We start from the raw sequence: 15,886 nt of genomic DNA on the forward strand, positions 1-15,886 counted from the left end.
CTCACACACACACACACACACACACACACAGGAGGGAAGCCCTAATGTCATCTTCCCTCTGAATACCGTTTGTCACATAGCTAAAATACAATCTGTAAACATGACCTTTTGCCTTGTTGTTTCCCAACAGCACAAAGCAGTGTCCCACTCAAGCCTTCCTCAATCGCCTGCAAAGCAGACTGTAGTAGGCCATGCCTGCTCTGGCTTGCTCTGTCATTCTGTCACTTTCCAGCTTGTGACTGGGACTAGTATGCCCTAGTATCCTCACAACCTTCACATGGTTATGAAGGTAAAATCAGCACACACACATACATACACACAAAGAGAGAGTACATGAGTATGCACAGGTCAGCACTTAGTACCAGTCGGTTTTACCATACACTCACTGACAATGAACTGGAGAAGTCTGATGAATTGCTTTTTAAGATTTGTTTTCTTTTTGATTTTATGTATGTTGGTGTCTGTATATGGGTTTGTGCATGAGTGCAGTGCCTGCAGATGACAGAAGTGTCAGATTTGTGTAAATAAAGGTTTCTCTGTCCTGCCCTGTCCCGCTGCAGCTTCTAAATAATCATTCAGAGGCTCAATATTAATTACAGAATATTTGGTCTATAATTCAGGTTTATTACTAACTAGTTCTTAATTTTAATTAACCCATTTCTATTCATGAGTGTATTGCCACATTGCTATGGCTTTTACCAGTATACTGGCATCTTGTTTCTTGGGCAACTGGTTCACATCTCCCTCGACTCCACCTTCTCTCTTCCTGTATTCAGTTTGGCTTTTCTGCCTAGCTATATTCTGCCATGCTATAGGCCAAAGAAGCTTTTACTATCAACCAATGAGGGCAACATATATTCATAGCATACAGAAGGGTTATCCCACAGCACATCTGGAGCTAGAATTACAGGTAATTGTGAAGTAACTGATGTAAGTCCTGGGTACAATATGTACTCTTAACCTCAGTCATATCTACAGCCCTTGACATGTTGTTACTGGTTTAAGACAAGGTTTCACTGTGGAAACCAAGGTGGCTTTGAACTCACAGAGACCTGCCTGCCTCTGTCTCCAAAGTGTGAAACTAAAGGTGCACACCACCACACATAGCTTGACATGGTATTTTAATGTGAGGCTTTTTGCAACTTTAGTTTGGTCTAGTTTGATACTGGAGTTAGAGACTACAGCTTCACAGGTGCTGAGCATATACATACTTAACAGCCTTAACAACCCTGGGTTCTACTTGTCCAATCAAAGCATGAAAGCATCCAGCCAGACAGAAAGAAGACCAGTAGCACTCCCGGATTCCCTTTGCTCAAAAGATTTTCATAAAGATTTCAAATGCAGACCAAAAGGGAAAATGTGGAGGGGTGCATGCCTAGGTCTAATGACATCAGTGTTATTTTAGACCTTATAAAGAGCTGTGCAAAGAGCTAAGTCAAGCGTATGCTCAGAGGGCTTGGAAGGGATGAAAGGAGACTTGCTTTTGAATGTTTTGACTGTTGAAAAAGCCTAACCATTAATCCTAGCACTTAGAACAAAGCAGGAGAATCACTAGTTCAAGGTCATCCTGAGCTACTTGGTGGATTCTAGATCTCGATCAAGACCCTGTCTCAACACCACCACCCCAAAAAAAAAAAAAAAAAAAACCTTCACTAATGCAGTGTCACTCAGGAGGTGGAGGCAAGGAATCATCAGGAGTTGAGAGCCCAACTGAGCCATAGGGGGACCCTGTACAAACGAAAACAAAGCAAGAAAACAAAAATCTCCAAAAGTGTCAAGACAACAAATTCTTCCTAGAAGGCACTTTCACTGGGACACCTGCACTTGAGATTGCAGCTGGAGAGCTGTGACAACTGAACACCCCATGGACTTTACATCACACCAGATAAGAAAGACAACTCCAAACAGTCAGACTAAATATAAGAGCTAAAGCAATGAAACTTCAGAAGTCTATAGGACTGTATCGTCTTGACCTTGGGTTTGGCAATGTCTTCTTAAAATATAACACCAAAAGAACAAGCAACAAATGGGAGCGGGGAATGGAGAGTTCTCTAAAATTAAAAACTTTTGTATCTGTAAATGATAGTACAGGCTTGGAACTCTAGCACTTGGTGGGCTGAAGCAGAGGATCGAGAGCTTGAGGCCAGATGGGTCTTAATAAGACTTAAAAAAGAGAGAGAAAGAGGGAAGGAGGGATCCTCTTCAATATTCCCATAAGTACAAAGTATCACTCATCAGGGAATCTGAGTCAAATTCAAACTGGAGGCAAGGGATTCCTCCCCATCATGACCACTCTTCACCTGGGATGCAACAGTGCAGGGTGGTAGAAGACTGCTAAATACCCATAAATCGAGGACATAGTCTACAACAGACACTAGAAAAGGAACTGCACAGGTGAGGCTGCACAGCTAGAGACAGTCTGGGGGCATTCAGCATTTCTTCCAGCAGCTACTTACATGGTACTACTAACTAGTTAGTCAAAATAAAATAGAGACCATAGGTAGACTGAAGAGAATATATGCCATAAATCATGAGCATGACTATGAATTGAATTATTATAGAAAATAGAAAGCTGATTTAGAAAATTCATGCTGTTGGGTTGGAGTGGTGAGTGACTCAGGAGTAGACACTTTGCCAAACATGGGAGTAACATGGAATTCATCTGAGATTGGTTGTGAACAGAGAAAAGAAAAGGCTAGAGAGGAGAAAGGGAGGGAAGGCATGCACATGTGCTTCTCTTCATTAGTAAGATCCAGGAAGACACTACCTTTATTTAAAAAAATTAAATTAAGCATTTTTCAAAGTACAGGGAACATCAAAATGAGAACAGGATGAAATTTAAAAAACAAAAGCTAAGATACAGGCAAAGATTAGAAAAAGAAGAAAAATTCATCACATGACATCAGAATTAAAATCCAACTTGAAGAGCTAATGCAGAAAATGTACAATACACAATGATATCAGCAGCAAAATTGAGGTTCCCTGAATACTGCAGGTTAAATCAAGAGAGATGAGATATAACCATGGACACAGTGGTCAGACCATCTGGCCTACGAAAAGTAGGAACTGTACAAAATAATACAAGAGGATACAACAGGAGACCAAAGAGGACCTGCTAGGGAGAAGGTTGCGAGACTTTTTCAGGAAGGAAACTCAAGCCTAAACCTAATCCAGCGCATAAAGGGTAAGCAAAGGCCCACAAGCCTGAAGTACCAGGACCAACAGGCACTCCTGTCCTAGGCAGAGGAGGGAGATATACAATGTCACACTCTGCACACCTCCTCTGCTACAGGATGCACCTGTGTCCCCTTTGCCACACAACTACAACTCTGAGGCTCTATCCTCATGAAGCAGATGGTAATACAGCAAGCAGGTCTACAAAGACTACAGCTGGAACAGAGAGCTATCTCAGAAAAAAAAGAGATAATGAAAGCATCAAAATCAAAAACTGCCAACCTAGTCTACATAGCTGTTGGGAGCAGTGAAACCCCAGATCCTGAATTTCTTGTAATCCCCTGATCTGAGTGCTTACAGCTGCTCTGAGCACGAGACCTTCAGGAGTTCCTGATGGCAGGAGAGTGGTTTCTGGTGGATTTGGCTGGGGCGTGGCATCTCTATATAATCTGCCCCTGAACACAATAAAGGGGGCATTCTTGGGGAATTCAAGGATGACCCGTGTCGCTGTCTCTCTATCTGTGCGTGTTTGTGTATTTTAACCTCCAGCCCCCTTGCCCGAAGCTCGCGAACTGGGTGCCAGCGCACAGAGCGCAGACACAGGGGCACGGTGCACGGCACATAACAAGTTCCAAATGGTCTGGGCTACATAACAGAGATACCCTGTATTTAAAATAATAATAACAACAATAATAATAATAATCAACTGTCGGGTCAACAACATGGTTCAGTGGGTTAAAATGCTCATCCCTGGAACTTATAGTAGAAAGGAGAATACCAACTACCAAAAGTTCTCTTGTAGTTTATATGTACAAGTAAATACACAAATACACATAAAATATTAAGTAAAAACTTTGATTAAAAATAGCTAGGTATGGTGACACACGCCTTTGATCTCAGTTCTTAGAAGACAGAGGCAGGCATATTACTGTGAATTCAAAGTCAGCCTGATCTATGTATGTAGTGAATTCCAGGCCAGCCAGAGATATACAGTGAGACCCTATCTAAAATCAAAAATAATAAAAAATTAAAACAAAAATAATGACTTGCTAGATGTTGTGTCACATGCCTATACTCCCAGCATTTGGGAGACTAAGGCAGAAGGATCTTAATTTCAGGCCAGACTGGACTGTATACATAGTGACAACATAGGCAACAACAACATAATGCCAGGCGGTGGTGGCACACACACCTTTAATCCCAGCACTCAGAAGGCAGAGGCAGGTAGATCTCTGAGTTCAAGGCCAGCCTGCTCTACAGAATGAGTTCAAAAACAGCCAGGACTACACAGAAAATCTCTGTCTCAAAAAACAAAAAAACAAAAAACAAAAAAAACCCCAAAACTACACACAGAGAGAGAGAATAAGTGGCAGAACAGATGATTCAAGGATTCTCCATTTTATACACTCAGACAAGTATTATACTTAAAGGCTAAAAAGTATGTGTAAAAGCTGGAAAAGAGATGTTTGCACAATGCCTAGGAAGCACCACTCAGATAACTTACTAACTGAAAAGAACCCCATGTGTCTATGAAAACATCTAATGATGATAGTTCAGAGGGACAAGATGACAGGACAGCTTCTGTGGAATGCATTACAGAGTTCAGAGTTTCTCCAAACACCAGCCTGAATCTTAAGGAGTCTCTGAGACCTCTCACTTCCAGGTTACAGGAAACATAGGATAAAAGAACAATGAGAAAAGACCCATAAGGAAACAATCAGACAGAGATCTTACAAGACAGTTAGTTGCCCTTACCTCTTAAGCATTTACTGTCATGGTGGGGAGAAAAGGAGGGAGGGAGCTGTTCTTGCTTAAGAAACTAGAGCCAAGATAATCAGCTCAATACATATACTAACTAGTACCTGTCCTATGAGGGAAGCCAAAAAGGCACTTGGATTCGGTCACGGAAATGTAAAAATTATCTCTATATCTGATGTTAGTGTATTGTGTTAGTATGTTTTAGATACAAAGACCTGCTGTGATAGAGGAAAAGCTACGGTGTATTTATGAGGTACCTGCTGAGGTTTTCTGGGATGGCCTGCAGACCACTCTTCTGCTGAAACCAGGTCACTCACCTTTTCTAGCCTTCACTAAAGCTCCTCTTCTTCTCTCCCCACATCTCTTCCCTGCCCTCCCTCCTGTCTCTGAACATACTAATCCACTGTCACCCTCACCTGTCTCTGGGCTGGGATAAACCATCCCCATAGCTGCTACACGGTGATTTGGGGCAGGGTGGAAAGGAGGGAAAAGTTTAATCCAGTATAACACACAGGGGTGGGGATGATCAAAACAAAACCCCCAAGTTGGTCTTTATTCACTTATGGCATCTGCCTTAGAAAAGGGCCTCATTGCCTCATGAGAGTCATCAACCTCTTCCAACAGAGTCCTCTCTTAAGATGGAGAGCTAATTGTATCCACCCTGGTACCGGCTGCCATCATCCCTACCTGTGGGGATTGGCAGCATCTTATCAAGTAACCACAACCAGAGCCATCTTATCAATTTGGATCCTATTAACAGACTTCTTACCTCTTAATGAACACAGCTCTCCAGCCTCCTTTCACCTGTACCTATAACTGCTTTTAGCTGATTTCCTGAGTTCCCCCCGCCACAGTACTTGTACATACTCTTCTTTTTTAAACAAAGTATTCTATTTTCTTTGGATTCAGTGTGTTGTCTTTGAATTTCATGCCTTTCCAACATGTCTTCTTTTCTAGTGCCTACAGTAATTGATGGAAATTTTCTCTAGATGTGACTCCAACTACATCCTACTCGATGTTGTGCTTGCTTTGTTTGGCTGGTTGGTTGGTTCAGTTGATTTGGGTTTGTTTTTTTGTTGGCTGTTGATTGGTTGGATAATTGGTTGGTTGGTTGTTGGTTCGTTGGTAATTGGGTGGGTGGTTGGTAGTTTGTTAGTTATTGATTAGTTGGTTGGTGGTTGGTTGGTTGGTTGCTTGCTTGTTGGCTGTTGGTTGGTAGTTGGTTGTTGGTTGGTAGCTGGGGAGTTAGTTGTGTGGCTGGTTGTTGGTTGGTTGGTGGTTAGTTGGTTGGTGGTTGGTTGGTTGGAGGTTAGTTGGTAGCTGGTTGTTGTTTGCTTGTTGGCTGTTTGGTTGACTTGTTTGACTGGCTGGTTGTTGTTTATTGTTTGGTTGTTTAGTTGTCAGTGTTTGGGGCTTTTATTTAAGAGGAAGGGTTTTAGCCTGTAGCCCCACCTGTCCTCACACTTATCCTCAGCCTCCTAAGTGCTGGAATTAGAGATACATACATATTTTTTGCTATCATTCAACTCAAAAAGTATTTCTAGCTTTCTTTGGCCCACAAATTACTTAGAAATAGACTCCTAAATCTCCAAATGCACTCTTGGGATTTTCTTTGTCTTATTTAATTCCTCTGTTATCAGAAAACATATTCCGTACAGTTGCACTCCTGTGAACATTGCTGAAACTTGCCTTGTAATCAGGACATGAGGAATTCTGGCAAATGTGTCTATACATTTGAGAATTAAATTCTGTGGTTGCCATATTGTTGGGTTCTGCTACATCCTTACATTCTTTTTCTTTACAGTTTCCTTACATTCTGCTTTGTCCTAACACCACCTGAGACACATATATTAAATTGCTCCACTATGAAGCTGTGTATGGTGATGCACACCTGTAATCCCAGCACTCAGGAGATTGAGGCAGGAAGACTGCTGTGAATTTGAGGCCAACAAGGGCCTTGTAACAAGACACTGCCTCAAAAAAAGTAAATCCTGCTGTGACTTAAGGGAGGAAAAGGGTATTGCTTTGTTTTGTTTTGTAACAAGGTCTCAAGTATCCCAGGCTAGCCTCAAACTTGCAGCAGAGAGTGCAGCAGAGGGTGACCTTAAACTTCTGACCCTCCCACCTCTCCTAGGAATGCTAAGGGTTGTGTGCTGCCAGACTGTGGACATTTGAGATTCCTGTTATACTTGTGTTAGTTTTTCTTTTACATAGGTTGAGGTGGTATTATTACATACTTACAAATTTCTTACAAGTTTTTAATTATTGAACCTCAAATCTTATTTAAGCTCATTTATCAGTATTATACCTTTATATATAACTTTGGCCTTGGCCTACTTTATTGGATATTAAAGCTAATACATCAATTTTCTTTTGGTTAATCTTTGCATTACTTTCCCCATTGCTTTATTTTTAATCTCTTACATCTGCATTTTAAATGTGTCATTTTAAATAGCTTAGATAAGTTTAGTTTACATACTCTCTCTTAGCTAGAACTTAAATCCACTTACATATATATGGTGCTGGACTAAAACCCAGGACTTCATGCATGCTAGGCAAATGAGTACGTACTCTGCTTCTGTGCTACATTCCCCTAACTTAAGCCAACGTAAGCTTATGGCTACACTAAGACTTTAGAATCCTTACTGTTTGCTTCCCTTTTGTCTCACTTGTTGAGCATCCATTTTTGTCTCTTTTCTTGCCTTCTTCTCTAGAGTTTATTATATCATTTCTGATAAGTTTCAAACACAGCAAAATTGGCTAAAATGCCTATTTAACAAATTAAAGTGGGCCTCCAGATTCCCCCAGCAACCTGCAGTCCCTACCTGTTACAGAGGATGGCTGGCATCACCATCCTCTATCCTGAATTCTACAGTTCAGAGGCTGGGCTGCCCTTTCCCCAGAGGCTCTTCCCTATGTAATCTAGACATTTTGGTTACCCACCCCTTTTGTATCTTTGGCCTCCAGACTGCTACACTTTGTTCCCTTCTTTCTCCTCTCCCTTCCACTCCCTCTCTCCACAGGGCCCAGCTCAGTCTGGTCATGTCCACTGCGGACTCTCTCAGATGTCCCTGTCTCTACCTATGCTCTCTCTTTTATCTACAATAAACTTTCTTCTCTACCATACTTAGGAGCAGTTATATCCTTTCCTTTCCTTTTTTTTTTCCTCTCTCTTTTTTTTCCATTCAGTTTCCCGGTCCTTGATTTATAGCATCACACAGTCCACAGCTATTTTAGAGCTACTACACAGATTAGGACTCATATCCTTAACTAGTTTAACATTAAATAGCTTTTTAAAATAGCTTTACTGTTTGCCTTTCTTTCATGACATTATTGTATTTAATCTATACATGTTTTAAACCCAAAGACAAAGTTACTATCCACATCTATTTATTTGGACAGGGGTATGCTTGTGCTGTGGTATACATGAGGTGGTCAGAGGACAACTTTCTGGAATTGGTTCTCTCTTTCACGGTGTGAGCTTGGGGACTGAACTCAGGGCACTGGATTTAGTGGCAAGTCCCTTTACCCTCTGAGTCATCTCACCCATCACCAGATTTTACATTCTTCATGTCCTCGGGTTTCCTTGTAGCTGCTTCCTTTGGAGCTATGTTCTGGGCCACTGCAGTTTCTTAGGTATATCTACTCCTCCACTGACTACTTAATTTTGTTTATAACAATCTTTAGTCTTAGAACCTTCATTTGACTGTTGGGAATAATTTCAGATTGTCTGAAAATTCTAATGGTCCTTTATCTGCTTGAACATAAGTATAAAGGCAATGTCCATAACAAATTTTAAAGGCAATATCTATCTGTCTTGATAGTTGGCCATCTGTTGGTTTGGGTTTAGAGTTTTTTGTTTGGTTTTATTTTGGTTTTTTTGTTGTTGTTTTTGTTGTTTTGGTTTTTCAAGACAGGGTTTCTCTGTGTATTCCTGGATATCCTGGAATTGAATCTATAGACCAAGCTGACCTTGAACTCAGAGGTGCACCTGCCTCTGCCTCCTGAGTGCTGGAATTAAAAGTGTGCACCACCGATGCCCAGCTATTTTTATTAGTGTGTGTGTATGTGCGCGCGCGCGTGCACACGCGTGCAAGTGCCTGTAATTCTTGGAACTAACTTACAAGCAGTTGGTGGTGTCCAACATAAGTGCTAGGAACTGAACTTGAGTCTTCTCCAGAAAAAGAATGTGTTCTTAACTGCTGAGTTATCCTTCTAGCCTGCGTCTCTCAAGCCCTGACTCCCTGATCTGCCTCTATAGCTGGCTGGCTGCTGGCTTATCTCAAAAGCCCTGTCTCCTGTGTGTCACCTTTTTATTATGAGTTTAAAAACTGACAGGCACACCAGGCAGTGGTGGTGCACACCTTTAATCCAGCACTTGGGAGGCAGAGGCAAGCAGCAGATCTCTGTGAGTTCAAGGCTAGCCTGGTCTACAAGAGTTAGTTCCAGGACAGGCTCCATAGCTACAGAGAAACCCTGTCTTGAAAAACCAAAACCAAAAAATAAATAAATACCTGACAGGCACAACATACAACATCCTGGAGGTGCTTCTCTGAGGAATCTCAGTCCCTGGCATTCTAGCATAGTTTTGACTTCATGGGACTATGCAATTTCAAACAAGCCTTCAGCCCTTCCATGGTGTTACTTATACTTCATAACATTCCTCAGAAGTGGTTTTTGAGAGTCTGAACTTAAATGGTGAAGTCCATCCAGGACTCCTACCTTTTAGCCAAATCTGACACTTCAGCCTTCCAGAGGCACTCCACAACAGAACTCAGACTCCCAGCCCCTTCGGTGTCAGCCCCAGGATACCCTGTGTCTAACATCCTGGACCTCTGGAACCAAGCCCCACAGCCTACAAGGCTGAAACATGGAAAATTTATTGTCACAGTGCTGGAGTCTAGGTCTGAAATGCAGGGTTCAGCAGAGCCACCCTCCTCTGCTGGTTCCAGCGGAGATTCCAAGCATGACTCCTCTAGTTCCCACGACACTGTTGAGTTTGTGGCTGTGACAGTGACAGTATCCAGCTGGGTTTTTCCTCCAATTACTTATTTATGTGTGTAGTGGAGGGGGTTGCATGCTACAGTGCATGTGTGGAAGACAGAGGACAATCCTGTGGAGTTGGCTCTTTGCTTCAACCTTTAGGTGGGTTCTAGGGATCAAACAGGCTTCTGGGCTTACGAGGCAAATGCCTTATTTGCTGAGCCATCTTGCTAGCACCAGTAGCTAGCTATTTATACATGACTTCTTCCTCTGGGTCTCTGGATCCAAAGTTCCTCTTATTAAGATACCAGACATCAAAGTTCATCCTAAATTCAAGATCTTTAGCTAACTGCAAAGACTTAATAAGATCATATCTGAGGTTGGGCTAGATCGTATTTTGGGGAAACACTATACCTACTACAGACCCCAGTACTAATTCCAAAGACAAATACAATACAAATGTCACATTCACATTTATCAAGCACCCTGCTCCTCCTCAGAGTCTAACCAGTATCTTACATCCGGCACTGCAACTTAGCATTGCACTCACCAATGTGGCTCAAGCAGATGTAGGCAGCTCTCCCTGTGTTCAGGTTAGTCTCACCCTGATCTCTTTTCAAAGCACTGTGGCCTCATTAACATCATCTCTTCTGATTAACTTTATAGCTGGACTTCTGACTTACCTCTGACTGGACTCCTGGCTTACCTCTCTGAAAGTTAATGCTGATCAAGAGGGCAGCAAGTGCCTGGCACAACACTTGGCATGTCAAGACCTGAAGACCTTACTAAGACTAACCTGAACAGCTTTGGATAGCAGCTATTGTTTTCTGGGTTTGAACTGATGGGAGGGTTTTTCCTTCTAGGGGTTGCTGGTCTAGTGGAGAGATGACTCCAGTACATGTGACATTATTATACAGTAAATGCTGTGGAAGATTTGAACATTTATAGGGCCAGAAGCGTCAGTCACTCAATGATACAGCACTTGCCTAGCCCACATGAGGCCCTGGCTTCATCTCTAGCACAGGAAAAAAAAAATGAAAGAAAAAATCTTACACTACTTCACACCTACAAGAACAGCTATAATAAACAAAAGGTAAGCATGACTAAGGATGCAGAGACCTGGAGCCTCCTCCTCACACACAACACTGTTGAAAATGTAAAATGGTGCAACCACTCTAAGACATCCCAGAAGTTCCTCAAAGCAGTTCCTCAAAAGGTTAAACAGTGTTTCCATATGGCCCAAAAATTCTACTCCTAGAATCCACGAGAAATGAGGGCATGTCTGCACAAAACAAAAGGACATGCATGCAAATGTTCATAGGGGTGTTTCTGAAAGGTCAAAAAGCAGAAGTAACCCTACTATCCATTCATTTATAAGTGTATAAGATGAAGCATATTTTTATTGTGGAATATTAAGTAATAAACAGATATAGTACTGACACATACTATAACTTGGAGGAATCCTGAAAATACACTGAATATAAGTACAATGATGTGTATGAGTACCCTAATAAAGCCCATCACTTTATATGCTAACTTTAAAAAATTAAATAGCTGAATGAAACAAAACACAAAAGAAAACATACTAAATGAGTCTAGTTCTAAAAAATAAGCAGAATGGAGAAGCACCGAGACAGCAAGAACATGAGTAGTTGCTAGGGTTAGGAGAGCTGAGAGGAAACGGGTGGGTGATGAAAATGTTCTAAAATTGGCTGTGGTGACAGCTGCACAACTGTGAATATACTAACAGCCACCCAACTATACAGTCTTTCTTTTGTTTCTTATGACGGGATCTTGTTAACATAGCCCCTTCTGCCGCAGCCTCCAGAGCACATGGGATTACAGACATGTGCCACTACACTCAGCTGATCCGTACTTACATGAGTAAATCAAATGACATGTGAGTTATCTTCCCCACCCCGACCCCTTTTCTAAAACAGAGTCCTGTACTCCAGGCTGGTTTCCAAGGATGGCCCTAAACTCCTGATTCTCCAGCTCTCATCTCCAATGACTAGGATTCAGGCATGCCCCATCACACCTGGTTTATTTGGTACAGGGCTTTCACCTGTAGGTGAGCATTCTACCCAACTTCCCAGCCACAGTTGTTTCATAAACCTGAGTTTTTCAAGTCTTTTAAACTTGAGGGCTGGGGACATATAGCTCAGTTGGTAGGCAGCTTATCTAGCATTGAGGCCCTGAATTCAATTTCCAGAACTGCAAAACTAAGAGTGGTAGGCGTGTGACAATGAGGCAGGACAAAAGGACAGAAGTTCAAGGTCATCCTCAATGATGTAGACAGTTCAAGGCTAGCCTGGACTACATGAGACCCTGTCCCTTCAAACAGTAAAATAAGAAATAAAACTTGAACCCTTTACTTAATTTCTACTAACTTTCATTTCACAAAGGAAAAAATAAGCTTTATACTTGAAATCAGAAACATAAACATTTCTTTGGGGTGTTTATGCCTTTAATCCCAGCACTTGGAAGCAGAGGAAGGCAAATATCTGAGTTTGAGACCAACTTGGTCTACAAACCGAGTTCCAGGACAGCCAAGGCTACAAAGAGAAACCCTAGCTCAAAAAAGAAAAGAAAGAAGATATCAAACATTCCTATATTCAAATTTTTAAAAAAGTTAACTTTTTAAAAACATAACAAAATTCTATCTTAAATAATAGCTTAAAAAGCTATTATTTACTCAAATTTCAAAATATGCTCCCAAGTGCTTATAAGCTCACTGCTCAATGCATTAATTACCTGTTTTCTCTTTCCACCCTAGCTATGTGGTCCTGGAGTCATTATTGTGTATTGTGCGCAGAAAACACAAAAGAAGTCATGTGTTTTCTAGGGGCAGATTCAAATGCAAAGAATTCAAACAAAAAAAAATCAATCAAACATGTCATAAATAGTCATCCCAAATCTACACACGTCAAATTTTCAGGAGAAGCTTAGAGGAAAACGTTCAAAACTCCTTATGACCAGGATATGTATGAGGAGATTGGGAAGGCTTCTTTCTCTGCAGGACTGCCCTAGGGTCTTGCTTCTCAGAGCATACTTCCTGGACAGCAGTATCAATGACTTTAGAAGCTTGCTAGAAATACACATTCTAAGGCCCAGTCAGTCCTCCACCCAGCATCAGGGAGCTAACAGTTTACACTGAAACTGAAGACCACTACCAATTTTCCCCTAATGCAGATGGCTAGAGGCTGCAGCAGACTAATGTTTGGAAAGCCTGTCATACATACAGCTCTGATTCGGGGCCAGCTGGTCCTCCGATCCATCTCTGGTTCTTCTGATGTGTTTCAAATGGCAGAGGAGGTGACCTTTACAGGCAGGATGCCCAGGCAGAAGGAGGTTAGTATACGTGTAGTGACAGCTCTATCCTCCCTGAGCTCTGTCAGGTGAGACTCCACAATTCCAGTGTCTAGAGGAGACCCGCTGTCTCTGTGGTCTCCTCCCTTAGACCTTTGTCCCTCCGCTGTGGTAGCAGTGACTTCCTGGATGTTACTTCATTTCCCAATTGCCTCACTGACTATAGCTTTCACGCTCTGTTCTCTAGCACCTGTGTCACGGCTCCGCTGAACTGAACCCCTCTGGTCAAACAGTGAGAGAGGGTTCTGAGCACATCATTTGGAAGCTTGCACTATGTACCACACACATAAACAAAAAAAAATTGTGAATGGCATCTCTGCTACAAAAGGGAGTTATTGCACACACTGTAAACCTCACCATTCCCACATCCTGACAAGCTCTAGCAACCCAGAAGGAAAATCAGCCCTGAGCTATCTGTACAGCAGATGTGAACATATTCTGAACATAAGTCCTCGGGATGTATTTTTAACACAATAACCACCACTCCCCCCACCAACCAGAACAGCTGGTAAAGCAGCTTTTGTTTTCATCCTGAGGAAGTAAAATCCTGACCAATAAAATGCTGGACTCACTTGAAGCTCAGAGGAGTCCATCCTCTCCAACATGATCTTGGCCTTCATTCCATCACTTTATTCAATCACAGGATCTGATCTGCCTCACCCCAGTACCTATCTTAAGGTCCAAGCACTAGGAAAGGGCATTCCTATTGGTATCAGGGCTCCCTAAACATGTTCCTGGGGCACATCCGCTCATTACTCCCAGGCCTAGAATGGCCTTCACTGGTGCTTTCTCCGGCTGGGCCTTCACACCTGACCCTGGATGATCTTTCCTGCCTCTTCCACTCAACCTGAGCCACTGACCATTTCCAGGAGTGCCCAAACTTTCAGATGCAACGTTCAAATTTTCCACAGCAACTACTATATTATAACATAACAAGAATAGAGGTCCTCTCCCTGACAAGTAACCCTTAGATGAAGAAATTGCTTCCCATCAGTGAGATCCTCATCAAGGTTCAAACCCAGACCCGTGTTTTATTATTTCTGCCACCCTGGGCAAGTCACTTAACTGCTCCACTTCAGTCCCTAACCCATTAGGGCAGAATGAGGAATACTAGTTACCACCAACTCTAAACAAATTAGCCCAAGTACCCAAAGCTAACCCAAGAGAAACCGGAGAATCTCGTTACATACAATTGCTCTATCATCACCGGGACTGTTCGCGTTATAGTTAGAATAGCACAGGTGTTCGATCCCACGTGCAGAATGACTGGGGCACCTCACACAACAGGGTAACGCGGCAGCAACTAAATGTGCCCCCCCCACCCCCAATCGCAAGTAACGGAGGCTGACAGATGATAAAGCAAGAAATGGCTCTCCCAGTAAACTAACTGGCCCGCGGAGGAAAAGCGCACTGCAGCAGGATGAGCAAGCCCGTGCCAGCCGGAACTGCCAGGGATGCCCCACGGTGGCAACCTGCTCTCCGCCACCTGTCCAGCCACCTGCCTGAGGAAGCCCTTCCAACCAGGAGGGCTCACCTCGGCAAGAAACCATACGCGGCTTTCAAGAGGGGCAAGGAAGGGAAAGCAAAGGGAGCAACTTTATTCTTCGGGAAAGAAAACAAAAAGGCATGCGTCTCTAGGCACTGCTTCCCGAGCGGCTGGAGTTCTCCGCGGAGACTTCTGTGCCCAGCGGCTGAGGAGTCCCCGGCTTTCCCGAGGAGGGAGGGGGAAGCGGCCACTACACGCGCATCCCTGCCCTTTCGGGACCTGGGGGGGGGGGCGGTGTTGAGGACCACGCAGCAGGGTGGGCACTGGAGGGTAAGGCCAAAACAGGTGAGTACGGGAAGCAGAGCCCAGTTCTCAGACGTACAGACCCCCCCGGGCCTTGGGGAGAGGGCGCCTGTGGTCCCCGGAGCGACACAGCAGCACGCCGGGCCTCAGTCTCGTCAGCGGCGGCGCCCACCTGCGCCCAGTCCCCGCAGCCCCGTCCCTGCGGCCCGGTCCCCGCGGCCCGTTAGGCGGTCGCGCGCTCGGCCAGGCGGCAGCGATCGCGGGACCTCGGCCGGGCTGGGCCTGGGCGGCTGCTTGCACACGGTCACGGGCCTCGGCAGGGACCGCGGCGTGAGGGGCGCGCGCAGGGCCGACGCCGCGGGCTCACCTTCTGCCGGATCTGGCCCGACGTGGACACTTTACGGATAAGCTTCTGTGGGGAGCCGGGCTCAGCCTCGGGTTCGCTGTCGGACGACTCCTCAGGCGGCGGCGGCGGAGGAGGCTGAGGCGGACCCGGCGGAGGGGCGCCCGCCGCCGCCGCCATGCTGCCCGGCCAGCGCGCGCGCCACGGGGGGGCGGGGCGGGGATGGGATGGGATGGGCCGAGAGCCCGGGGCGGGGCCTGAAGTGGGGCGGGGCCTAGAGGCCGGCGCCCCACCCCACCGCGCCCCCATAGGCAGTGGGCGCAGACGCAGGCTTGCTTGTCCAGTCGTGGTTGTTTCTGCCTGAACCACCTCTTTCTTCTGTCGTCTGTCGTTTTCTTCTTGGAATACATTTCTGTTTCTTCTTTCTAAGTACACTTTGCTTTTTTCACTCCCGAGTAAGTGACCTCTAG

The 15,886-nt window shown here is 44.2% G+C and overlaps 1 protein-coding gene across 2 annotated transcripts in view; it reads right to left on the reverse strand.

Annotated features, from left to right (window-relative positions):
* Nucleotides 1–15,622, reverse strand: part of Dgkd (diacylglycerol kinase delta) — a 99,121-nt gene extending 83,499 nt beyond the window's left edge. For both annotated transcript variants that reach the window (XM_075951289.1, XM_075951288.1), the window contains exon 1: nt 15,441–15,622. In XM_075951289.1, the coding sequence (XP_075807404.1) occupies nt 15,441–15,596 (156 nt within the window). In that variant the 5' untranslated portion in view covers nt 15,597–15,622. The remainder of the gene's footprint in view (nt 1–15,440) is intronic.
* Nucleotides 15,623–15,886: the final 264 nt, after the last annotated feature.

Source organism: Microtus pennsylvanicus, chromosome 17, assembly GCF_037038515.1.
Source record: "Microtus pennsylvanicus isolate mMicPen1 chromosome 17, mMicPen1.hap1, whole genome shotgun sequence".
NCBI lineage: Eukaryota > Metazoa > Chordata > Mammalia > Rodentia > Cricetidae > Microtus > Microtus pennsylvanicus.